This window comes from Pipistrellus kuhlii, unplaced genomic scaffold (genome assembly GCF_014108245.1).
Source record: "Pipistrellus kuhlii isolate mPipKuh1 unplaced genomic scaffold, mPipKuh1.p scaffold_m20_p_9, whole genome shotgun sequence".
NCBI classification, from domain to species: Eukaryota; Metazoa; Chordata; class Mammalia; order Chiroptera; family Vespertilionidae; genus Pipistrellus; species Pipistrellus kuhlii.
Genome location: NW_023425595.1, coordinates 27,609,291 through 27,635,786, shown reverse-complemented (window position 1 = coordinate 27,635,786; position 26,496 = coordinate 27,609,291). Strand labels below are relative to the sequence as shown.

At 48.3% G+C, this 26,496-nt stretch overlaps 1 protein-coding gene across 1 annotated transcript in view; it reads left to right on the top strand.

Moving 5' to 3' along the window:
- Positions 1 to 25,639, top strand: part of SWAP70 (switching B cell complex subunit SWAP70) — a 66,211-nt gene extending 40,572 nt beyond the window's left edge. Inside the window, exons 4-12 of the mRNA XM_036427306.2 lie at positions 2,300 to 2,527; positions 6,014 to 6,160; positions 7,905 to 8,013; positions 11,155 to 11,336; positions 14,525 to 14,632; positions 15,422 to 15,588; positions 21,956 to 22,154; positions 23,898 to 23,994; positions 24,347 to 25,639. Of these exons, the coding sequence (XP_036283199.1) occupies positions 2,300 to 2,527; positions 6,014 to 6,160; positions 7,905 to 8,013; positions 11,155 to 11,336; positions 14,525 to 14,632; positions 15,422 to 15,588; positions 21,956 to 22,154; positions 23,898 to 23,994; positions 24,347 to 24,453 (1,344 nt within the window). The 3' untranslated portion in view covers positions 24,454 to 25,639. The remainder of the gene's footprint in view (positions 1 to 2,299; positions 2,528 to 6,013; positions 6,161 to 7,904; positions 8,014 to 11,154; positions 11,337 to 14,524; positions 14,633 to 15,421; positions 15,589 to 21,955; positions 22,155 to 23,897; positions 23,995 to 24,346) is intronic.
- The last annotated feature ends 857 nt before the right edge of the window (positions 25,640 to 26,496 follow it).

Genomic DNA, 26,496 nt, shown 5'->3' with positions numbered 1-26,496 from the left:
GGTACCACACTGAGTTCTGGGGATTCAAAGATGAGTGAGATATGGTCCTTCCAATATGGAATTCATAAAACAGTGGGGAAGCCAGTTAGTAAGAAGATCATTTTGATTCAGTATGCTAAATGCAGCAGCAGAGAACACCTGCCCTGGGTTAGAGCAGGTTTGCTCCTCACACTTCAGTGTGCCTATAGGTTCCCGGGGTTCTTGTTCAAAGGCACAGTCTGGCTTTTGGGTCTTTAGTGGGATCTGAGACACTTAATGTTAATAGGTTTCTGCTGCTGCTAGTCCACCCATCTCAGTTTGGGTAGGCATATCATAGACGATGGAGGAGGTGAATAAATATGTGTTAGGTAGAGAAATGGGTGAAGGTATTCTAGACAGAGAGCAGCATGGGGACAGGCATCGGAGCATAAGCAAGTGTGTCATATGGGGAAACTATTTGCAATCTATGGCAAGTATTGGCCAACTGCGGCTCCCTGACTGAAGCCAGCCCCTGGTCTGTTTCATATTGTCTATGAGCTAGGAATTGTTTTTATGGATTTCAAAGGGTTGTAAAAAAACCAAAAACCCACCCCAAAACAAAGAAGAAAATAAAACGGAGATGCAAAAAAGCTTGAAATATTTACTACCCAGTCCTTCAAAGAACAAGTGGGGCCCCTGCCAGTGGTGTTGATGGCACTGGGGAGTGCACACGTGCCCTGGGCGGGACAGCAGGCAGGCGATGACCGCCGATGGGTGCTGAGGAGCTTTGCCTTTATCTTTGAAGCAGGGTTTCAAGATAAGGGTCGCAGACTCAGGCTTTGTTTTAGAAAAATCTCTCTGGCAGAACACAGATACAAGGGGGCGATGCTGGAGGCCAGGGCACCAACCGGGAGGCCTGAACGAAGGCAGATGGGGTAGGAGAAGGCGGAGTTGAGAACTGCCTTGGACAGTTCTTCATTCTCTTTTGACTGCGACCCATAGGAAGATCGACGTTTTATTTCACGACCCAGCACGCACAGATACATGCACACACACAGCAAGACGTGTCGCTCAGAACATTTGTCTTCCTTGTGGATAAGCTGAAACATTTTTTCATTTCCTTAAAGAAAATGCTGCTCACTGCCCACTAAGTTGCTTTCATATTGAGTCATAACCTGCGGTTTGAAAACCACCTATCCAAGGAGGGAAACACAGTGGGATTTTGTCACCGATTTGATGTAAGGGAACAAGGATTCTGCCAGGGTGAATGGTCCTGCTCCCAACCAAAACCAGTAATAGAAAGGGAAGCCATTTGGAAGGGGGAGGTGACTCAGCGTTTGGGAGTTAATAAACTCTTCCAGCCGAAACCAATTTGGCTCAATGGATAGAGCATCGGCCTGCGGACTGAAAAGTCCTGGGTTCGATTCTGGTCAAGAGCATGAACCTTGGTTGCGGGCCCATCCCCAGTAGGGGGTGTGCAAGAGGCAGCTGATCGATGACTCTCTCTCATTGATGTTTCTGACTCTGTCCCTCTCTCTTCCTCTCTGTAAAAAAAAAAGAAAAAAAAAAGAAAAAGAAAAAAAAAAAAAGCTCTTCCAGTTCCAGGCCAACCTAGAAAATCTACATTGTTTACAACATTGTCAGAGTTCTTAACGGGAGGAGGCAGCATGAATTTAAAATAACTGCCTTTTATCGAAAATGTGTACATTGGGGAGTAACTTGCACATCTTACTTTGAGATGCTTATTTAATTGGGTGCTTGCATATCAGGAAAAGATGAATATTCTTTTTTAATCAGCTTAACAATAACCCACAACCTTCGGACCAACTAATATTCTTTTAAAAAAAAATGAATATTCTGATATCTACAATAATAAAAGAGAAAGATGCAAGTTGACCATACCTTCACGATGCCCACAAGCCAATCAGGAGTGAGTATGCAAATTAACCAAAGATGTCAGGTTAATTTGCATACGCAGGCACTTAGTGGCCAGGGGCGGGGTGGGATGCGCCTGTCACTCCAGGCCTCTGGGCAGTGTGGGAAGGCGGAAAGGTGGCTCTGGGGAAGGAAGACTCATTCTTGCACAAATCTTTGTGCATCGGGCCTCTACTATTAAAATATTTATCCAAGAGAGAGTAATCAGATCACATTAATTAGTTTGCATATGGTAACCAGCGGCATTTGTCTACACCCTTCTCCCCGACAGTGTCATGATCTCCTGTTGGAAGTGTAAAAGAATGTTTCGTAAATGGACTTATCAGTGTAAATGACTTAGATGTATACCTAAGTTAAAAGTTATTTTTTTAATTAGTAAATAATAACTTCTAAATTCTTTCTATAGATTGAATACCTGCTTAAGAAACTGACAGACGCCATGGGAGGAGTTTGGCAGCAAGAACAGTTTGAAGATTATAAAGTCAACTTTGATGACGGGAAAGAGGGCCTCTCGGCGTGGGAGCTGATCGAGCTCATTGGAACCGGACAGTTCAGCAAAGGCATGGACCGGCAGACGGTGTCCATGGCCATTAATGAGGTCTTCAATGAGCTGATACTGGATGTGTTGAAGCAGGTAAGACTCCTGTAACACTGTGTTTCTTCTCACCTTTGGAATTGGACATGTCTGAAGTGAGACACATGTTCATCACACAGATGAGTATGAGTCACTTGCACTTTTACACTGATTTAGGGCTGAACAAAGTTTCTTATTTCTTCAGGCTTTCCTTTTGCAGAATTACAGGTGCATTTCTGAAGTACGGTTAAGCATTGGCGTTGCTTTTTATTTATTTATTTATTTATTATACATTTTTATTGATTTCAGAGAGGAAGGGAGGAGAGAGATATATAGAAGCATCAACGATGAGGAGAACCATTCATCAGCGGCCTTCTGCCTGACTGGGGATTAGCCCCTAAACCGGGCATATGCCCTGACCGGGAATCAAACTGTGACCTCCTGGCTCCTAGGTTGACGCTCAACCACTGCCCACCGCGGCCGGGCGGAGTTGCTATTTTGAAAGAACTGTTTAAATGATCACATTTCCAAGTAGTTTTTAAAGTACTCTCGGTCACGTGCACATCCTTACCTGTTCCCCTGGACGATCCCCACGGCATGCTGTGCAGCAGCGGCTGGTGGCCCCTGCCACAGGGTGAGGTGTGGGCACAGAGCTGTCAGGAAGGGTGCTCAGCAGAGTGTTAGAGGGATCGCCTCTGGACTGTGGAAGTTGTGCAAACTTTATTTCCTTCTTGGTTCCTTTCTTATTATTGGACGTATATACATGAGTTTATGTATATGGTTATATATTGTTTTTATAAAATCAGAAAAATATTCTTATTTTTTGAAGAAAACCCCTTTAGGTAACAAAATTGCATTTATCTTATTAGATTATGATGTTTGTTTTCTCAGCACCCGCAAAGCAAACTGGTAATCGTATGGGGAGCTTCATGCTTGTTAAATGGAATGTATATATTTATTAGTGGATCTCTCAAATTTCTTATCCTACATAATAAAAGGCTAATATGCAGATTGTCCCCCTGGACCAGGAGTTTGACTAGGAATTGACCAGGGGGTGGGGCCGACCAGCCAACCACCTGCAGCCCCTTCCCCAAGTCGGCCCCATCCCTGATCAGCTCCCCACCGCCATCGGGTGGGCTGGCCAGACCCCACCCAGGCACACATTCATGCACCAGGCCTCTAGTATTATAATATTGAATAATAACTCCAATTTGTGATTTCCTTACTTGGGTCCTTTTTTTGCTCAGTAGGTGATATTGTCATCTTTTTTCCTAGTGCAGCCCATCAATAAACAGTAGTTGAGGCTTAATTTGTACAGATTTTTGGTGCTTTGAGGAAATATAAGACATGATCTGATGGACTAAGTCCGTGAGGAAGGCAGGTTAAGGACTGAGATGGACTTCAGTATGAGATAGCTTAAAAAGATTTAAAAAAAATTGCAGTTTACTTTCAATATTATTTTGTATTAGTTTCAGGTGTACAGCATAGCGGTTAGACAGTCCTATACTTTACAGAGTGTTCCTCCTGATATTTCCATTTCCCACCCGGCACCATACAGAGTAATTACAACATTGTTAACTACTCCCTCTGCTTCACCTTACATCTCTGTGCTTATTTTCTAACTACCAATTAGTACTTCTTACTCCTTTAGCCTTTTTTGCTCCACACCCCCTCCCCCCCGTATATTTAATATTTAAAGGCCAGCTATTCTTGAACAGCCTTGAAAGGCTATAATAAGGTGTAATTTGTTGAAGTGAAAGTTTGAATTATACACCTTTGAGGCTGATATATGGGGAGGAGGTTCAGGCTTATAAGTATGCATAGAAGTTACACAGAGAAGCCAGTATCTTTAACTATTGCTTTATTCTTTCTTTGCTCATCGGGAGCAGAATTCATCCTCCAGAATATTAGGAGTTCAGGTAGAAAGGTAGGTTGGTGCCAGAAGGTGATTGGCTGAGTAGATAATACTTGGCCCTTAACACCTTTTAGCATTTTTATTGACTGAGGTTTTAATTTACTGAGATTACTATTGGTGTGTGTGTGTGTGTGTGTGTGTGTTAAGCAGAATAGACTGAATAGTATAATGAACTCCCATATACCCACCACCCAGTCCCAGCAACCACCAATACATGGTGAATCCTACACTACCTACTCTTGCTTCTCCTGTATTGTCTTGAAATAAATCTCATATATTTCATTAAATATTTATAAATATTTCTTTAAAATATTTTTATTAATTTCAGAGAGGAAGGGAGAGGAGAGAGAGATAGAAACATCAGTGTTGAGAGAGAATCATTGATTAGCTGCCTATTGGGGGTTGAGCCTGCAACCCAGGCATGTGTCCTTGATCAGAATTGAACCTGGAACCCTTCAGTCTGCAGGTCAACACTCTATTCACTAAGCCAGACCAGCTAGGGCAATATTTATAAACTAGAGGCCAGGTGCATGAAAATTCATGCAATGGAGGGGGGGGTCCCCTCAGTCCAGCCTGCCCCCTCTCATAGTCCGGGAGCCCTGTCCCCTCTCACAGTCCGGGAGCCCTCAGGGGCAGGAGGCGACCTGGCGATCAGGGGAAGGCGACGTCCCATCACACTTCTGCTGCTGCCACTACTGGCAGCGCAAACCTTGGCCGGCCCTGTTACCTGAGTCTCAGGTGGCCCTGGGAGGCTGGGCAGCCACCATCTGAGGCTTGCCTGTATCTTGGACGGCTGAGGGACTGAGAAGATTGGGGGACTCTGGAGGCAGGTGTGTGGGGCAGGCCTTGCCACATGCCTGTCTCCCTGTTAGGGCTGAAGGGATTGGGTGCCGTCATTTTGTGGCTGTCGTGTGGCTGTCGGCACTGCCATCTTTGAAGGTGGGGCAGTCAATTAGCATAGTCCCTTCTTATTGGCTGTGGGCGCTGCCATTTTGAGGGTGGGACAGTCAATTAGCATATTCCCTCCTTATTGGCTGTGGGTACTGCCATCTTTGTGACATTGCGAGGGTCAATAGCATATTCCTTCTTTATTAGATAGGATATTTCAATAAGTATCCCTAAAAGATATGGAATTTAAAAAAATTAAATGCTATTAACATCAGGGATTCTAAAGTTTACTGTCTGCCTGGCTGGCATGGCTCAGTGGTGGAGCATTGACCTATGAACCAGGAGGTCATGGTTCGATTCCTGGTCAGCGAGTTGCAGGTTGAATCCTCAGTCAGGGTGTGCAGGAGGCAGCTGACCGATGATTCTCTCATTATTGATGTTTCTATCTCTCTCCCCCTCTCCTTTCTTCTCTGAAATCAATACAAATAAATATATTTTAAAAAGTCTATTGTCTATTTAGCTTTGCAGGGAGGGTAAGTGAGGGGTGTCTAAAATTCTGCATAGGCTTTTGTTTGCATGTGCTTGTGTGAATTTGACTGGGAATAGTGTCCCTGGCTTTCATAGACCTCACAGGGCAAGAACCATACATCAGATAATGGAGTAGGTAAGAATATCAAGGAAGAGAGATAGCAGCTCTTATACATAAAAGGACAGGAATTTATGTCAGACTTAATCTCCTATAGGGTTACATGATGAAAAAGGGTCACAGACGGAAAAACTGGACTGAACGCTGGTTTGTACTAAAACCCAACGTGATCTCTTATTATGTGAGCGAAGATCTGAAAGACAAGAAAGGAGACATTGTCTTGGATGAAAACTGCTGTGTGGAGGTAAGAGCCTACTGTTACCTCTTTGTGGTGCTGCCCCCTGCTGCTCAAGTAGCGTATCTTCCTTGTAGACTTCAGGGCCTTAAAATAATCTTAAAACATAATATATAATAGACTAAAGTTGCAATAAAAATTAAAGATACCTGACAATTTTTTTTTTCTAATATGAGTTCGTCTTCTGTCTTATACTTGTGAAGAAAGGATAGGGATTAAACCGCGTTTGTACATTTACGGAATCATTTATTGAATAAAATGGAGTCATCAAAAGAAAATAAAGCAAAAAAAAAAAATCAGTTGAAATAATGAACATTCCAGAAATTCTGGGCCATTTTGAGTGCAGTGAATAAAACTGAAGAGGAAGTGAGCAATATCTTTGAATATTTTTTTAAATTAAATATGTTTTATTGATTTTACACAGAGAGGAATTGAGAGGGATAGAGAGTTAGAAACGTCGATGAGAGAGAAACATTGACCAGCTGCCTCTTGCACACCCTCCACTGGGAATGTGCCCGCAACCAATGCACATGCCCTTGACCGGAATCAAACCCGGGACCCCTCAGTCCCCAGGCCGATGCTCTTCCACTGAGCCAAACCGGCTTCGGCCAGTGAGCAATATCTTTGAATATTTTGAGTGACTTTCAGTACATCTTATTCATAACTGTTAATTCTGTCAGGAAGTGAAGTCCTCGAGAACATACGTTTTTGAGTATTTGTATCTGAACTGTTCCCGGGCCTGTCTTTGTTGGAGAACATTTCGAATACCTACGATCTCTCTCATAAACGATATGAAATGGTATTGCTCTAGGGTGTGCAATGCCCATTAAGGGTTTTTTTTTTTTTTTTTAAAGACTCAGCTAAACATGAAGTCACAAAGATTACAACAGCCATACCGGTCTCCTCGTAGGGATGTAGGGCAGGGGCCCCAGCTTGCCGGCACTGACTCCAGGTGTGCGGAGCGAGGAGGGCACACCTCTGGCCAGTGTGGGAATCACTCTGGCTTAGCAGCCTCCTAGCTCACGGGAGGGAGGACCTGGAGGAACTCTGAGGGCTGCCTCCCAGGGTTCTTGTCAGGGACGTGCTCAGAGTGCGTCCCTGCGCTTAGGGAAGCCCACAGCCTGGCATCCCCATCAGGGGGCTGCTCTCCCCGTCAGGGTTTGGTGTGCTGATCAGGAGCCACTGTGCCCATAAATAAAGTTGCCCATTGGATAGAATTAGTGAATCAGTGAAATGCATTTAGAGGTATTTTCCATTGACATTGAATTCAGCCAGATGTGTATAAATAATTAAGGTGGAATTTAATTTAAAAACTTAAAAAATAATATCTTAGCCTTGGCCAGGTGGCTCCATTGGTCAGAGCCATGGTCGGCAAACCGCGGCTCTCGAGCCACAGGCAGCTCTTTGGCCCCTGGAGTGTGGCTCTTCCACAAAATACCACGGCCTGGGCGAGTCTATTTTGAAGAAGTGGCCTTAGAAGAAGTTTAAGTTTAAAAAATTTGGCTCTCAAAAGAAATTTTAATCGCTGTACTGTTGATATTTGGCTCTGTGGACTAATGGGTTTGCTGACCATGGGCCTGATGTGCCAGGGTTGTGGGATGGATCCCGGGTCAGGCACATACAAGAAGCAACCAATGAATGCATAAATAAGTGGAACATCAGAAATCTATGTTTTTCCCTCCCCCCTCTCTCTGTAAAAAAAAAAAAAAAAAAAAAAAAATCTTAAAAGAACTAACTTAGCTTTCTGTTTTAGTCTTTGCCTGACAAAGATGGAAAGAAATGCCTTTTTCTCATAAAGTGTCTTGATAAGACCTTTGAGATTAGTGCTTCCGATAAGAAGAAGAAGCAGGAGTGGATTCAAGGTAAGGTGACTTTTACTGTTGGTCATGATATAACTCGAAAGCTCTGGCTTTCTATTTTTTTTTTTTAAATGTATTTTATTGATTTTGTACAGAGAGGAAGAGAGAGGGACAGAGAGTCAGAAACATCAATGAGAGAGAGTCATCGATCAGCTGCCTCTTGCACACCCCCTACTGGGGATATGCCCGCAACCAAGGTACATGCCCCTGACCGGAATCGAACCCGGGACCTTTCAGTCCCCAAGCCGACGCTGTATCCATTGAGCCAAACCAGTTTCGGCTGGCTTTCTATTTTTGAAGCTCATGAAAGATACTAAGGCCTTGTTCCCTCATTGTCTGTGTTCGTACTGGGTATAACATGATAGCTTAAAGAAAAACAAACCAGAGCAGTTTCCAAATTTTTAGTCAATTTCATTTTTGTAATCATCTTACGGGAAAATTGTAAACTGGACATTTTGAGTCTTATTTACTTCTACTATTTGAAGAGTGTGGAATTTCCCCTTTTAAAAACTATGAAGAGCCGAAACCTGTTTGGCTCAATGGATAGAACATCAGCCTGCAGACTGAAAGGTCCCAGGTGTGATTCCGGTCAAGGGCATGTACTTTGGTTGCGGGCACATCCCCAATAGGGGGTGTGCAAGAGGCAGCTGATCGATGATTCTCTCTCATCGATGTTTCTAACTCTCTATCCCTCTATTTTCCTCTCTGTAAAAATCAATAAAATATATTTAAAAAAAAAACTGTGAAGAGTTTTAAAGTGACCATCAAAGAATGAGACACTATATATTAGATTTTTTTTAAATGATGGGGAGATTCTGAATATGATATTCTTAGACTTAGTTATGTTACTGGGACACCCCCCCCCCTTTTTTTTTTTTTTTTGAGTCCATGTGCCTGTGTGGACTGGCCCAAACACATGCAGGCGCAGGAGTTTGCAGTATAGAAAGAAAGATAGTTTCATATTGAAGTGACCAATCCAGAGATGGGGAGCTAACGCTAAAAACCTCCGTGGCACATAGGGTAAGATTATTTAGGGCAAAAATCACAAGGCACGGAGGGGTGGGGGCTCAGGTCGCGCTGGGAGCTGACTGGTTGGAGGTGAGGTAAGGGTGATGAATCATTTCTTCGGGTCTGGAGGACAGGTCTGAGGTCTGCTCAGGTGGCCCTCTGTCTGGGCTCTCAGGAAGGGAGCGGGGTATTTCCATTTTAGGTCTCAGGAGCCGAAACATAACTGAGGTCAAGATGTTATCTGTAGTCTGGACCTTGTGACCATTAGTCAGGTCTGGGCTGGCTCCTGCTGCCCCGGGGGTGGCTGATTATCCGGGGGAAAGGCTAGGTTGCTGAGGGGTATCCTGAGAGAACTAGTATTTTTAGAGCCAGGATGTAAAACTAAATTTAATCAGAGTCATGGAAACCCTCAGGGTCAGGCAAAAATAGATTACATTGAAAGTTGTGCTCTTTTTTGATGTGATTTAAGAGTTTGACTGGGTTTGACTTCTCTTCCCCGAGTCACGTGGGCTGAGTTATGAATTCCGTAGCTGCTCTCCTCTCCTGGGGAATGGGAACAGTAACAGTACTGCCCCCCGGGGTTGTTATAAAGGTTAATAATTAGATAATGAAGTTATACTTAAAATGATATTTAATGTTTTTAAGATGGCACAGCCTTGCAGAAATGCTTGTGATATGTTGCAAGCAACCTAAATGTCCATTGATTGGGAAATGGTTGAGTACAGTATGGTACAGCTACGCAGGGGGGTACTGTGCAGTGTACTTTGTATAGTGATATGAAAACTCTCAAGGATAAATGAGAAAGCCAAGGCTCAGAAGGGTGTGCTATGCCCCTGCTTGTGTCAAAAGGAGGCGGAGGATGTATATACATATTTACTTGTATATTCTTAATCTGTTTCAGGAAAGATGCACAAGGGACTGTTAGCAGTAGTTTGCGGTGGAGAGGGAACCCGGTACTTGGAAATAGGAGTAGGAGGGAGACTTCCTCTGTCCTTTCATGCTTTTGAATTTGAACAAAAGTATTAACTATTAAAAAAATTTATACAGCCCTAATCGCTTTGGCTCAGTGGATAGAGCGTCGGCCTGCGGACTGAAGGGTCCCAGGTTCGATTCCGGTCAAGAGCATGTACTTTGGTTGTGGGCACTTTCCCAGTAGGGGGTGTGCAGAAGGCGCTGATCGATGTTTCTGACTCTATCCCTCTCCCTTCCTCTCTGTAAAAAAAAAATAAAAAAAAAAAAAAATATATATATATATATATATATATATATATATATATATATATATTTTTTTTTTTTTTTTTAAATATATTTTATTGATTTTTTACAGAGAGAAAGAGAGAGGGATAGAGAGTTAGAAACATCAATGAGAGAGAATCATTGATCAGCTGCCTCTTGCACACCTCCTACTGGGGATGTGCCCGCAACCAAAGTACATGCTCTTGACCGGAATCGAACCTGGGACCCTTCAGTCCGCAGGCCGACGCTCTATCCACTGAGCCAAACCGGTTTCGGCAATAAAATATATTTTTAAAAAAAATTTATACAATTGAAACCATCAGGAAAGAAATTTGGTTTTATTTAAAAATTAGATAATGCACGGAAAGGGTACACATATAGTCAAGATTCAATAAATGGTAACTGCTATTGACATCTCAGGAAGCAGAGATAAAGGAGCCGGTTTCAAAAGGCACAGTTGTCTGGCAAACACAGCACAGCAGGTAGCAAATCAGATAACCGGAACTTTGAATCTGAGCCCTTACTATGGCCAAATCTTAGCCTTTTGAGAAGTATGGGGAAGGGAGTTGAAAGCGTAATTTATTTGAAAGTGTTGTTTTAAATAAATTCTTCACGTGTGTGGTGTTCCTGACTCAAGCATCTGTTTAAGCACAGATGTATAATTTTGGAATTTTGCAGCTAAAAGTGACTTTAGAGGTGATCTCTCTCATTTTAGAGACGAGGAAACCGATGCTCAAGCCACGGTGTGACCTCGGTGACTTGCTCAAGGTCACCCCGGTCCTCGGTGGCAGAGTCAGAATCTACCCGGAGGCCGGTCTGGCTTTCTTCCCGCTGTGCCATTGGCGTGTTAGGGTCCCACAGGGTGACGGCGTTTCCTGCGCTTCCTCCCGCCTTTCACAGCCATTCACTCCACCATCCACCTGCTGAAGCTGGGCAGCCCCCCGCCGCACAAAGAGGCCCGCCAGGGCCGGAGGGAACGCCGGAAGAAGCTGCTGGCTGAGCAGGAGGAGCTGGAGCGGCAGATGAAGGAGCTCCAGGCCGCCAACGAGAACAAGCAGCGGGAGCTGGAGACCGTGAGGAAGGTGAGGAGAGGGGCGCGCACGCTGGGCTGGGCCCGGACGGCTCTTTGCAGGGCAGAAGCCACAGCTGCCTCACTTCCGAGCTTGGTTTTACCAAGACCAGCTTACTGCACATTGCCAGGAATGCAGGAGCACAAGAGAGCGAACTTCTTTGTTTAGGGGGTTAAGTGTCTCAAATCTACGCGTGATACCCTGTTTCCCCGAAAACAAGACAGTGTCTTATATTAATTTTTGCTCCCAAAGATGCGCTAGGTCTTATTTTCAGGGGATGTCTTATTTTCCCATGAAGAAGAATACGGTACACATTTATTGTTAAATGAAAATAAAGGAAATCTATTACCTGTATACGGTACGGTAGTACGGTAGTTGTCAACACAAACCAGACAAACTGTGAATCCTACAGTATCAAGAATCTACTCATTTATTCAATGGCAATCATGTCATCATCTTCTGGAATATCATCATAACAATCCAATTCCTGAATTTCCTGGTGAATTTCTTGTGACTCCATTTCTTTCAGAATCAGTGGACCAAATCTCTCATGTTTAGCCTAGGGGGGGCCTTATTTTTTGGGGGGACGCCTTATATTTCACTCAGAAGGAAACCTGTAAGTAGGTCTTATTTTTGGAGGATGTCTTATTTTCGGGGAAACACGGTAGCAGTGGCCACGCCAACTCTGGCCAATAACCTGTTCCTGGGTGTGACTGACAGGAAAGCACCCTCCCTATTTCATCCAAACTTCACTGGGCCCGCGTCTCTGTATCAGCCCCACTCCTTCCCCCGGAGATGTGCAGGGAATAGACCAGACCAGTGACTCCTGCGGAGTGTAAAGCTGCCGTTCCTGGCGAAGCTGCACGGGACCTGCCCATAGTGCTTGGCCTTCCCTCTGCTCCTCTCCTGTTGTTCATAATGAGGTTAATTACAACGGGATCAGTATAAGGCCCCTCCTTCCTGGTGCGATTCTCTCTCTGCAACCCAGGGAAATGCCACACTTCATGCTGACTTCCTCCTCGAGGACTCCCAAAGAGTTTTTTTTATTTTTTTATTTTTTTTATTTTATATTTTTATTGATTTCTTACAGAGAGGAAGGGAGAGGGATAGAGAGCTAGAAACATTGATGAGAGAGAATCATCCATCAGCTGCCTCTTGCACACCCCCTACTGGGAATGTGCCTGCAACCAATGTACATGCCCCTGACCAGAATCGAACCCAGGACCCTTCAGTCCACAGGCTGATGCTCTGTCCACTGAGCCAAACCGGTTTCGGCCCAAAGAGTTTTTTTTTAATATAGTTTGACAATGTTAAGAACCATGTGGACATACAATCTTAGAAATAGCTGTGTTCCTATCCAGCACATCTTTCTAAAAGCAGCTCTACGTTGGCTTGGGGACTGAGGGATCCCAGGTTCGATTCCAGTCAAGGGCATGTACCTTGGTTGCGGGCACATCCCCGGTAGGGGGTGTGCAGGAGGCGGCTGGTCGATGTTCCTCTCTCATCGATGTTTCTAGCTCTCTATCCCTCTCCCTTCCTCTCAATAAAAAAAAAATAAAAAAAAAATAAAAAAAAAATAAAAGCAGCTCTAAGGTCTTGCTGCTCTTCTTCCCAAATCACTCCTGCATCTCGCCTCCTCCCGCTGTTGTAATTCTTCTTTAAAAACCCCCCTCACAGGCTCGGACGAGCCCCGCAGCAGATTGCTGCTCCCCCACCCGCTGTGCACAGCGAGCGTGGGTGTTACGAGTGGGGACCCGGACCCGGTGCCCCCCCTTTATAACTTAGGAAACGGGTCACACCTACAAAGGAGAGCGTGAAATACGTGTGTACAAATACAGCGACTGTTTCTGAAAGTACTAACTGAGTTAGGATAGAATATTGCCAGTAGTTTAGAAGCTCCTGTGTCCTGTCTTTAAAAGAAATTTGTGAACAGCAAGTTTGTGGTTTATGTTTGGTTTTGTGAGTTTTTATACACGTCTAGACTCTTGCAACTACCACAGACAGAATACAGACAAACTCCAATACCCAAAGGATTTCCTCACTCTGCTCCTTGTATTCAGACCTTCCCCTCACCCCAACCCCTGGAAACCACCCATCTGTTCTGTTCCTGTGTATTTTGGCCTTTTCCAAATCCTCATATAAATGGAATAAGTCAGCATGTTTGTTTTCATGAGTTCTTTCACTTGGCATCGTGCATTTGAAATTCATCCATCTGGTGTCCTTTTAAGTTCCGTTGAACTTGGCCTCCCAGTAGCATGTAGGGCTCCCTGCCTGCTCTGTCATGTGAGTGCTCGCCTGAGGTGACAGGGCCTAGGCCACTTGGACAGCTTTCTTATTACATAGCTTCATAGATTTATTTTTATTTGTATTGTTATTGACTCCAGAGAGGAAGAGGGAGGGAGAGATAGATAAAAACATCAATGATGAGAGAGAATCATTGATCGGCTGCCTCTTTTATAGCCCCTGTTTGGGATTGAGCTCCCAACCCAGGCACGTGCCCCGACCGTGAATCAAACCTCTGGCCTCTGGTTCATAGGTAAAGGCTCAACTACTGAGCCACTGAGGCCGGGCTTACATGGTTGTTTTTTTTGTTTTTTTTTTTTTTTAATATATTTTATTGATTTTCACAGAGAGGAAGTGAGAGGGATAGAGTTAGAAACATCGATGAGAGAATTATCGATCAGCTGCCTCTTGCACACCCCCTACTGGGAATGTGCCTGCAACCAAGGTACATGCCCTTGACTGGAATCGAACCCGGGACCTTTCAGTCCTCAGGCCGATGCTCTGTCCACTGAGCCAAACTGGTTTCGGCTTAGGTGGTTGTTTTTAATCGTCGTTTCACTGGGAAAGGGAGTGTGGAGCTCCTGGGAGTCGGGCTCTCGTAAGGTTTAAGGAATAATGTGACAATTCTGTACAGTACGAACCCAGGCAGCAGGTCTCAGACCTCATGAATGCATTTGCAAGTGAATGTGACTCAGTGGCTCCATTGCAAAACGCTGGTCAGACTTATCAGCAGTCACTGATTTAGCTAATTTGTTTTGTATGTTAACTGGGAAAATTATTGGCATGGAAGTCTAGCAGATCCAACAGTTTTGCGCTGTGTCTATGGGACATTAAGGAGGCTTGGATTCTCGCACGTGTTTAAGTGTGACCATTTCTCTCTCCAAATGCATTTCTGCGGGTGGCTTTCGATCGGGTAGAAACTGGAAGAAGCGGCCTCTCGGGCAGCAGAAGAGGAAAAGAAACGCCTGGAGACGCAGGTGGAGCTGCAGGCCCGGTTCAGCACGGAGCTGGAGCGGGAGAAGCTGGTGAGGCCCGCCCGCCGGGGGATGCTGCGGGCGCTGCTCCCGGAGCCCGGCTGGGGGTGGGCGAGGGCCGGCGGGGCTGCAGGGGGGCCGTGTGTCAGCGTGGCTCTGCTGCTGGCTTGCGTGGGCTTTGGGGGAAGTTGTGTGTCTGTTCGTTCACCTGTTGTCGGTTTACTGAGCACCTTCTGTGTGCTGGGCACCGAGCCCAGGATGCAAAGGTAAAAGACGTGAACCTGGCTTCCAAGACCCCGAAGCGGAAATTTAAGGAAGGGGGTGAGGAGGGCTGTGGTCAGGGTGACTGGGACAGTCTCTGCCCATCCTGGGATCAGTATCACCAGCATCCCTTTTCCTTCCCAACGTGTCCTGGCATGGGAGATAGATAGCCGTGGTAAAAGTGCACCTCGGTTCCATGACATTTCCCCTCTGTAATGCGCCGAGCCCGAGGTCCCGGAATCATGAAAACACGGATTCTGGTCTGTTGCCCTCAGCAGCTCAGATTCATTTAAGGCAGTGGTCGGCAAACCCATTAGTCAACAGAGCCAAATATCAACATTGAAATTTCTTTTGAGAGCTGAAAACCGACTTCTGTGCATGCGTGTAGTTTTTGTCCCGGACTCTCTGGGTGTGGTTCTGGGGTTGGTATTGGGAGGGTGGTGCCCGGTGCCTCTATGCTGCCGTCAAGGATGGAGGGCAGGCCCCCCCCATCCTGCTGGGCTGGTGGTGGCGGCGTGGGAGGGTCTCCCTGAGGGTGGGGCCCGCCTGCTTGTGAACGTGGCCCCTTTCTCCCGTCAGATCCGACAGCAGATGGAAGAGCAGGTTGCCCAGAAGTCCAATGAGCTGGAGCAGTACCTGCAGCGTGTGCGGGAGCTGGAGGACATGTACCTGCAGCTGCAGGAGGCCCTGGAGGACGAGCGGCAGGCCCGGCAAGACGAGGAGATGGTGCGGAAGCTTCAGGCCAGGTACCACATTCGCCTTTGCACGGTGTCCGCAGTGACTCCCGCTGGTGGAGAGGGAGGGGGTGCTGGATGGGAGAGACCTGGAGGCGCGGTGGCTGTGTGGTCTGTTCTCAGGCCGGGCGCTGGGGGTGCTGGATGGGGTGCCCCGCTAGAATGCCCAGGGGCCGCTCTGGCGGGACCCTGGCCTCGCCGGCATGCTCCGGACCAGAGAAGGGCCCTTGGCGTGGAGACGGGCCTGCTTCACGGCAGCGTCGCAGCCGCTTTGGGGGGACGAGGAGGAAATAAGCAGTTTTCGGTTGGTCATTCAGGATTAGTGAGATTCTTTAAATAATTGTTATTCAGAATCTTACTTTTAGAACTTCTTAAAGCTAGACCGTCTTTTCCCGTAGAGCAGGGGTGGGGCACGTCTGGCCCCTGGGCCGTACAAAGCCCGTGGAATCATTTGGTCTGAAATTCAATAAACCTAGGAGCTTTTGTCATTGCAACATACCTTTATATTAAGTGAATTATATTAAGTGGATGATGTTATCAATATCCAAATGGCCCCTGGCAGCAAAAAAGGTTCCGCACCCCTGCTTAGAGCTTGCAGAGTCAGGTGTACTATTGTATTTATGATAGTCATGTGCTTGGATGAGAACTCTGGGATTTTGGTCTTTGCAGCAGCAGCAGGAGGACGGGGTAGAGGGAAGACCTGAACGTGAGGTTGGAGCTCTCCACTCTCTTCCCCACTTGTGTTCTTTTGAGATTCTTGTCCGCCCGGAGAGCGTCGACTGCGGTGGCCCGCCGGGCAGCGCGGGTGCGCGGGCTTCGGCTGTGCCTCCGCCTCGGGGAACAGCGGCGGGCGGCCCGGGGCAGGTCCCCCAGGCTGCTATGGCTGCTATTCTGTGGAGCGGCAGGGGAGGCTGGCTTAATATTTAGGCAGGAAGAGAAGAGAGGAGGTCTCCATCGTATGCTTTGCCAAAATGGCTTTAAAAATAAATAGGTTTTGAAAATTTCAATTCTGTTAAGGGAAAATTGTCTTCTGAGTAGAAAAATCAAATGCTTCACATGTTGCCTGGCCTTTTCAGTCCCACAGGTGTGTGCTCAGTGTCCCGTGATGTTAACTAGATTCTTAGAACTGCCACCCCGTCGCCATTGGCAGTGACGTTGGCACAAGGTTCACTTACTGGGAAGGTTTGAGTCCCATGTGACTTCCATGGAGAGGCATTCTACGGGCACAAGATGGATTTGGCCTCTTTATAATTTCTGGTGTGTTGGGGGATTATAGGTTACCCTGTGCAGAGAATTAACAGGTGAGCTATGATCTATATTTTACTTCCCCTCAGTTTTGAGAGAGGTTGATTATAACACAGCAGAGATTCGATCACAGAGGGAACCAGATATCTCTAGAAATGTATTAAAATACTAGAGGCCCAACGCACGAAAATCATGCAGAAATTTGCCTTCCTTCCCTCGGCTGCCTGCACCAGCTTCCCTCCAGCATCTGGGACCCGGGCTTTGTCCAGAAGGTCATCCAGAAGGATGTCTGGTCTAATTAGCATAGTATGCTTTTATTATTATAGATTAGTTATTTTGTATTTATTAAATGAGTCCTCTTTAAGGGGTAATTTTGGATAAAACTTTTGGCTTTTAGTGGTAAATATTAGAATCACCTGTAAAGTTTAAAAAAAAATAAATACAACACTTAGGGCCTGTCCCTCATTTACTGAATCAAAATATCTGTGGGTAGGACCCAGGAATGAGTATTGTTATTTAAAAAACTCTGGCTAATTATTTTGTATATTCTGATTTAAGTCCATAGCAAAGTGGTTTCAACCTTCTGAATGCAAATGTAGCTATTACATATGTACAGATTTGCACCAAATAAACTGAAATTACTGCTCAAAAATTAACTTTTTCTTGATGTGCAAAGGCCACTTTATGAATATAATTATTTTATTACTTTATTTTTCTTTCAACTTAGTTTTTGGAAATTGAAATGGATAAACGGACGCCCTCTGGTGGTCATTTTTAAGCACGGCCAGTCCGGAAGGCGGGGCCTGGTTCAGAGGGTCATTTTGTCAGATTGGCAAAGGGGGCTTTCTCCTTGCTCCCACTCCCATAGGCCTTTCTCGGTAGCAAATCAAGGGAAATGCTCATGGAGATGAGATAGGAACACTTACGTCTCCCTCTGAGGAAATGAAACTACCTTAGGTGAAGGGCATATGTTGAGGGCTTTTTAGTTAATCCTCTGCCCTTTCTTCTGGCAATATTTTCATTCTTGGGATAGTTGGCATCTCATTCTTCCACTGGATTGTCTTAACATTAGCTCAGTATTTCCTCAGAGATACTTTATTTATTTTTATTTTTAAATATGTTTTCTTCATTGATTTTAGAGAGGAAGGGAGAGGGACGGATAGAAACATTGACGAGAGAGGAACATCACTAATTGGCTGCCTCCTGCCTCCCTGGGGACCGAGCCCACCACCCAGGCATGTGCCCTGACTGGAATCCATCCAGCGACCTCTTGGTCTGGGGCCGATGTTCCACCGCCGAGCCACTCCGGCCAGGCTCCCCAGGATGCTTTACATGGTAGTAAAGTGTTTAAGTACAAGAACTTAGACTTGAGCCATCTGGGTCTTGCCAATTTCTTGATACATTAAAATTAAAGTTTTTTTTTTTGATGTGTAACCTGTAGGTTGATAGCCTCTTCTGAATGGGAACTCACAAGAAAACGGTTCCGTTGACATTGGGAAATCCCAACTATTGGAGCGTTCTTGAGGCTGAGCCATAACCTGTCCCATTATGACTTCCACCCACTACGTATGACTACTAGACTGTGTGGGTTCCTCAGAGAGAAAGGCGGTGAGGCGTACCATTAGAGTCCACTCAGGAGGTGGAACCCACACAGTCAGGTCTGCCGTCTCAGCAGCTGGTGCCGTGCCTGGCACAGGACAGGCGCCCACGGTATTTTGTGAGTAAATGGACCCAAGTTCGACTCACTGGGGCCTCTCGGAGCAACAGTCTTTTCCACGTGTGATACTTTCCGTGTTGTGAAGGCGGTGAGGAGCCGAGCTCTGGGTTTGGTTCTCCGCTGCTTTTTAGCCGTGCAGCTTTAGAAAAGCCATTTCACCGCGTTGCGCCTTCAGTTCCTCATCGATAGACGAAGGCTAACTGCCAGCCTTGCAGGGCTGAGGAGATGACACGAGATAATGCATGCAGACTGCTGGTGGAAGGCCTGGCGTTTGCTAGTCACTCCGAGTGTTGGCTTCTGTTCCTTTATCTCGTTTGCAGATGAGGAAGAGAGATAATATGTAGAATGTAAAAATAAGAATTCTTCAAAAGATACTGACCAGCTGGAATGATGGTTTGATACCAAGAAGACAGTTTACAATAGCGACAGAAGCCAGCTGGCGTGGGTCAGTGGTTGAGCCTCAACCTATGAACCAAGAGGTCACGGTTAGATTCCTGGTCAGGGCACATGCCTGGGTTGGGGGCTCAGTCCCCAGTGTGGGGTGTGCTGGAGGCAGCTGATCAATGATTCTCTCTCATCATTGATGTTTCCATTCTCCCTCTCCCTTCCTTGCTGAAATAAATTTTAAAAAAATTAAAAAATATATATTAACAGAGCAAGTACAGGGTCCAGGGGACCTGGCTGAATAGAAATTTATTTGAAAAGACTCGAAGTTTTACTTTTTTGTGATGTGACTGCCAAAAGCCTCACCTACTCTCAGATGCCTCAGTGAATGTGAGAATCCAGAGCTAATGAGGCAATAATTTCTCCGTAATAACAAAAGCTGCTTCAGTCAGCATTTTCTACGTGATAGGTACTGTCCTAATACCTTACGCGCATTGTCACGTTTAATGCACCGGCAAACCTTTGATTTTCTGTAAATGAGGAAACAGAGAGCTTAGATTCTTCGGTCAGGGGCTTGTTTGCAAGCCACAGAAACCAACTTGCATTAGCTAAAATAATAAAACGATCCCATGGAAGGTTCTTAAGTGGCTCACCAGTTCCACGGAGCAGCAGGTGGCCAGGCCTGGAGCCCAGGCAGGGACCAAACGCCCGCCCACACCAGGCCACGGGAGAGTCCCATCAGGAGGCCCGTGGTGCTGGCATGGGCACCGTGCCGGTGGTTGCTCCTGCCACCACTGGGTCGTGGGTATTGCTGCCACGGTGAGTTCCCTCCCGCCTCTGTCCGTTCCTCAGAGACAAAGGTCCCGGAGGGCAGCTGCTTAGCCACGCCTCGGCGGACAAGGGGCAGGGGGAGCAGGTGTCGCCTCCGGCTTCTGTAGCGGGAGATGTGCCTGCTTTCCATCAAGACACCGGCAGTGCCAGGGTCTCTAGACGGGTGAAGGGGATTCTGATGCTGGCCGCCTACACGCTGCCAGTGTCCACCCCCTCCGTCCTTCTCCCTGGGCCGAAGACGCAGGCCCTGCCAGTCTCGTTCACCGCTGTGACCCGGCATCAAGAACAGTCCACACAGGGGGCATAGGTCCACGCGAGCACGGGAATAGACTGTGCTGGTCAGACCACACGCAGTGTGTGCCCATCGCAGCCCAGGAGACACCGAGGGGGCACCGCCTGGTCTTTGTGGAGCTGGGGATGGGAGGCGGGAGGGCCATCTTCGCGGAGGGAGACCTTTCCAAGGAATAAGGCAACTGGCCTCCAGTCTACAAAGCGCCGAGGGGCCCATCACACCCGGCATCCGAGCCGAGTTGGGTAACCACCTCGCAGGATGTTGTAGAGGGAATTTTGACAGAGCTGTGGTTGGGGTTAGGATGGGGCAGTTGTGGGGGAGGGTCTCAGATAAGGGGTGTGGAGCTGTTCCTTTACTTCCTTTGTGTTGGTTTTAGAAGAGCAGACGTTCTGGGGCAGAGACTGGCCTCTGTGTGGTTTGTGACTGATGGTCCAGGCGCTGGAGGTGCGTCCCGTCCTGGGCTGGCATCTGACCAGTGTCTGTACTTTGGGTACAGGTTTGGGTTGTCTGTTGGTTTAGTTGCTTTAAATACCTAAGTATCTGAGAGTTCTCAGACAGGTAGCCTGTTAGAGTAACAGTAGGGGCCCAGTGCACAAATTCGTGCACCTTAAAAGGAACTGTGGGCCATGAGGCTGCAGTGGGCACAGGGGCGGGGCTTGGCCCACCCTCTGTGCTCCCATCTGGCCCCTCCCACTGCAGCCCCACCCCCCTCGTCCCTGTCTGCCTGCAGCCCTGCTCCCGCTGCTGCCACTTTTCCCACGTACAGACAGTGCCGGCCCCGCCTGCACCCGCGATGCTGATGGCACGGAGCAACTGGGGCTGGTGCCAGCAGTGGGTGCAAGCGGCGGCTGCTGCTCTGATCGCCCCTCAGGAGCAGGGGGCAGTGGAGAAGCCCTCAGGGGCGATTGGGGTTGGCAGCCACTGCTCACCTCACTAACCGTGCCGAGTGATCAGGGCTGGCATTGGGTGCGAGCAGTGGCTCCAGCACTGGCAGCGGAGCTGGCACCAGCAGCAGGTGTGAGGGCTGGGTGGGACTGTGGCGTGTGGGAGCAAATAATTTTCAGTAACCACCAGAGGCTCACCCCTGATGACAGCGACCAGCACCCCATTTTGGTGCCCCCCCCCCACACACACCTGCTCCACCGTCCCGCCATGGCGACGCCCTCCATGTTCTGCGCACACCCCCTGGTGGTCAGCACACGTCATAGTGACCAGTTGTTCGGTTGTTCCAGTTCTGCTGTTTTGTTTGGTCTATTTGCATATTAGCCTTTCATTATATAGGATTTGGAGCCACACAGACCTGGGTTGGAGCCCATGGCTACGTGTGTAGTTGGCTTTTCAGTGGCTTCACGTGTAACGGAGAAGGGACAGCGCCTTGTTGGTGGGGTTGATGATGATGAAGGTGACGTGCTTGGCGTGTACTAATGGTTTAGTAAATGGTTTCTTATTATTCCACCTCTTGTTAGTTTCTTCTGCCCTCACCTTCGTTAGTTTATCAGCCTTTCCCTCTGTGATAGGTTTTTACAGATGAGAGATGTTTGAATGCTGGAGGAACCAGGGAAATTCCAGAACGGGGCCCTGCCACCTGCCAGGCCAGTGCCCTGGGTGAGGCCCCTTCACCTTTGTGCCTCACTGTCTTCATCGTCAGCGTATTGTGAAGGTTAACTAGGAGTGCACGCAACTGTTGGCCCAGCTCGAGGCACAGTGAGCCTCCTTCAGTGCCATTAATTTTTTTTCCAAAAGAGGGTGAGACAGTTTGGAGCGGGAGGCGTGGGCCGCTCTGGGCCCGAGCTCCCTCCTTGCAGCAGGAGAGAGGCGGACAGGCGACCCGAGAGTCTCTCCTGGCTGGGTGCCTCGTCACGGGGGACGGGTGTGGAGGCCCGGCCCACGGCCCTGCACTCCCCTTGCAGGTTGCTGGAGGAGGAGTCTTCCAAGCGGGCGGAGCTGGAGCGGTGGCACCTGGAGCAGCAGCAGGCCATCGAGACGACGGAGGCCGAGAAGCAGGAGCTGGAGAACCAGCGCGTCATGAAGGAGCGGGCCCTGCAGGAGGCCATGGCGCAGCTGGAGCAGCTGGAGCTGGAGCGGAAGCAGGCGCTGGAGCAGTACGAGGTACCTCCCTCCCGGCAAATGCGCATTTATTTATTTATTTATTTATTATTTATTATTTTTATTTTTTCCATTTTATTAAGGTATTATATGTATACATACCTTACCAATCTCCACCCCCCCCCCCAACTCCCATACATGCCCTCCCTCCCCAGAGTCAAATGTGCATTTAAATGGTTAAAAACAGGCCTTTTGTTTTGTTGTTAATCCTCACCCAGGATGTTTCCATTGATTTTTAGCGAGAGTGGGACGGAGGGTGAGAGAGAGAGGGACAGAGAGACAGACAGACAGAGAGAGAGACATTGGTGTGAGAGCCACATCTGTTGGTTGCCCCTGCAACTGAGGTGCATTCCCTTGACCAGAATCGAACCCAGGACCCTTCAGTCTGCAGGTGGACGCTCTATCCCCTCAGCCACTCTGGCCGGGCAAACAAGCTTTTTTATTTTATTTTTAAAATATATATATTTTATTGATTTTTCACAGAGAGGAAGGGAGAGAGATAGAGAGCTAGAAACATCGATGAGAGAGATACATCGATCAGCTGCCTCCTGCACACCCCCCATAAGGGATGTGCCCGCAACCAATGTACATGCTCTTGATCAGAATGGAACCTGGGACCTTTCAGTCCGCAGGCCGACGCTCTATTCACTGAGCCAAACTGGTTTCGGCAAACAAGCTTTTTTAAAATAAGAGAACATTTGCTCAGCGGCAAGAAGCCGAAGTAAGAATTTTGCTTAGCTGGAAGGAAGAAAAAGGCGGTGAGGCGTGTCAGTTAGAGTCCACTCAGGAGACGGAACCCACACAGTAACGGGAATGGGGGAAATTTAATATAAACAAGTATTAACTATAACCGGATTACCTATGAAGCGAGAAGGAAAACTCTGAGAACATGGGGACGGCAGGTGCAGGACTGAGGCAGAGCACCCAGGAAGGACAGGCCTGGAGGGTCCCCATCAGCCCAGGGCTGGGCGGGGTGCTGTGCCCCCCGACCTCACTGGGGGCTGCCTCCGGGGCCCTGGCCAGAGCTGCCACCAGGAGGGACTGCTGAATCCCCTGGGGGTGCCCCACGGGTGTCCCACGTGCCACGGGAGCCGCTGAGAAGAGCCCAGTGGAACTGGGAAGCCACGCCCCCTCCCCCTTCAGCCCCCTCTGCTGACAGAGCTGAGATGGTGCCGGCTGGGGGGAGGCTTACCCGGGAGCCGTGCTGGGCAATGGAGGGTGGACTTGACACTCACCTGTCATCAGTGTGGGCGAGGTCCTCGGTGTGACCTCAGGCAGGCACCCAACTGCTCTGAATCCTAGTTTTCCCTGCGAATGGGGGCGCGATGGTTCCTGCTTCTTAGAGTGACTTACAGAGAAAGCCGAGCTTATGCGAAGGGGCCAGTTATTTTATTTATTTATTTTTAACTGCAGCTTCTGGGAGAAACTTAACGGTTTAAAAAAATATATTTTATTGATTTTTAATTGAGAGGAAGGGAGAGGGATAGACAGTTAGAAACATGGATGAGAGAGAAACATCGATCAGCTGCCTCCTGCACACACCTCCCCCCCCCCCCCCTCGTCCCCGCCATTGGGGATATGCCCGCAACCAAGGTACATGCCCTTGACCGGAATTGACCCTGGGACTCCTCAGTCCACAGGCTGACGCTCTACCCACTGAGCCATACCAATCAGGGTGAGGGGCCAGTTATTTGGCTCTTTATCTATCAGGGTGTGTTGCCAAATCAGAAACCTCCTCTGTTCCAGGGGGTTAAGCAGAAGCTGGAGATGGCCACTAGTAAGACCAAGAGCTGGAAGGACAAAGTGGCCCAGCACGAAGGGCTCATCCGCCTGATAGAGCCAGGTGAGGGCCGTGTGTGTGTGTGTGTGTGTGTGTGTGTGTGTGTGTGTGTGTGTTCGGTTTATCTCTGTTTCCTTGTGGACATATAAAGTGACGTATAAAGAAGCTTCTTCCGCCCCCGTGTACGAAGCCCGCTGTCGAAGGGGAGCGTCTGTGACGTCCTGGCCCCCCGGACAGACCGCAGGCGGGCGCTTCCCGGCGCACAGCTCGGCGCTCCCCGGCGCACAGCTCGGTGCTCCGGCCGCTGGGCCCACAGACGCTCCTCCAGAGGCGGCCCCAGGACAGGCCTGGTGGGGTCAGGTCACGTCGGGGCGGACACGGTCCTGCCTGTGTCTCAGGCCTGCTTGTCTTCCAGGTTCCAGAAACCCCCACCTCGTCACGCACTGGGGCCCGGCCGCCTTCACGCGGGCGGAGCTGGAGGAGCGCGAGAAGAGCTGGAAAGGGAAGAAGGGCACCGAGTGACCGAGCGACGGGCCCTGTCCAGCCGCCGCCACGTGCAGCCGGAGGGCTTTGTGCGGAAGGCAAACGGAACTGGCTTTGCTGCTTCTAACCTCTCTCCCTTCAGCCTCCCGTTCGGTCCAGACACTGCGGAAGCCTCTGCCGTCTTCCTGCAAATGAGGGCTCATCTGGGAAGGAAAAAGCCGACACTGCCAGCTCCTCACAGACTCTTTCTCTGAAAACGGCCGCTCCTGGAAACCCCTCCGATTCTCGTCAGCGTCGCCCCGTCCTGCTGGGGGACGGGCTGGTGCTCTGGGTCCCCGGTGCTCGGACCTCTGTGGACTCGGGTCCGCCACCTCCCTCTGCAGCACATGTCCTCCTCCCTGTACCGGTGTCTAAGCTAGATCGGCAGTTTCCTGGCAGTTCACGGGGGTGCCCTGACCATCCTGCTCCGAGCCGGGAGCCAGCAGCTGGCCCGATCCTCGACTGAGCGGCCGCAGCAGGTGTCTGTGTAAAGCTCGGTGCCACCGGCTTACCTCTGGCTCCAGGGCCTGTCTGGGCAGTCGGCATCCTTTTTAAACAGACACACACAGTAAGTCCTCAGTAGCATTATGGACAGTGCTGGAACCTAAGGGAAGTGACGTATACAGCAAAACCAGTTTTCCCGCAGGCTAATCCATCAAGGCCAGGGCTAAGTGTTCTTGGTATCTCCTCAGCATGGTAACAAAACGGGATTGCACCAAACGATGTCACTCAAGGACCTGCTGTATTTAGGGATCAAAGCCCGTAGATGAACTGAGTGGATCCCATTTGGAATGAGATTTTGAGAGTAGCTGAATTCCTCCTCTGATTTACAATGGTTTTGGCAGTCAGCGTGCTGACGGAGCCCGGTGTTACTTTGGTTGTTACTGTACAGGGCGTCTCAGGAGTATGGGAACGCTTGTCCTACTCGGGCCTTTTCCCTAATACACAGGCGTTATGATCATTTATAGGAAAACATTTTAAAAGTGTATTTTTGTCACATGCCATTTTGAGAGGAAACAAAATATTTATAAATGTTCAAACATTCTCACCTAAATGTACAATGTAATATGCTGAACAATCTTACAATTTTTTTGCTAATTTTCTAAGATATATTAAACATATTTTGTATGATTTTTTAAAAAATGGACTTTTAAGAAAATAAAAAAACACACCCCCCCCAGAACAAGATACATTTAAAACTGATTTAATTATAGGACCCTGGAGGTGTGTGTGTGTGTGTGTGTGTGTGTGTGTGTGTTTGCGTGTGTGTGTTTTCATACAAGGAGATGAGCTGGGGAGAGGGGCATTCCCTGGACACGCTGGGTGAGGAGTGTGGGCCTCACACCAGAGTTGCCCCTGAGTTGACCTTGGCCTTGTGTTCGGTGTCTTGAGTCAGGGATGTGGGTAACCGTGTCAGCTCACAGCCGGGAACTTACAGAGACAATGCCTCCCTCATTGTTGCTCTTGCCTCCAAGCCCTCTTACCTCTGCTTCCCAGATTCATGTGCCTCTCCGTTTCCCCAGAGTAAACTGTGGTTTTTTTGTTTGGTGCCACGGTTGGTTCTGTTTGGTTGCCAAGAGTAAGACTCCTGCTGTGGACACGGAGGCCACTCCTCCAACGTGACGGCGTCTCGGGAAGCTGACCTCTCCCTTCGAGCGAGAGGGTGTGCTGCCTGGTGTTTTGTTAAAAACCAATTTCGCCGCTGCGGTGACTCTCCACCCGCATGAGTTCGCCCCCCCGGGGGACACTTGGCAATGCCCGGAGACCTTTCCGGTGGCCACAGCGGGGGTGTTCCTGGCATCCAGTGGGCAGAAGCCAGGGATGCTGCCACATGTCCCTCAATCCGCAGGACCGCCCCCCGCTGCAAAGAATTGTCCGGCCTAGGATCTCAGCAGTGCTGAGGTTGCTCTACAGCAGTGTTCCCCAGACTTCTCTCATGACGAGAATCACCTGGTGGAGCTGTTAAACTACAGATTCCTGAATCCCAACTAAGACGTGCTAAACTAGAATTTTTGGGAACCTATAGGTAAAATTGTATACTTA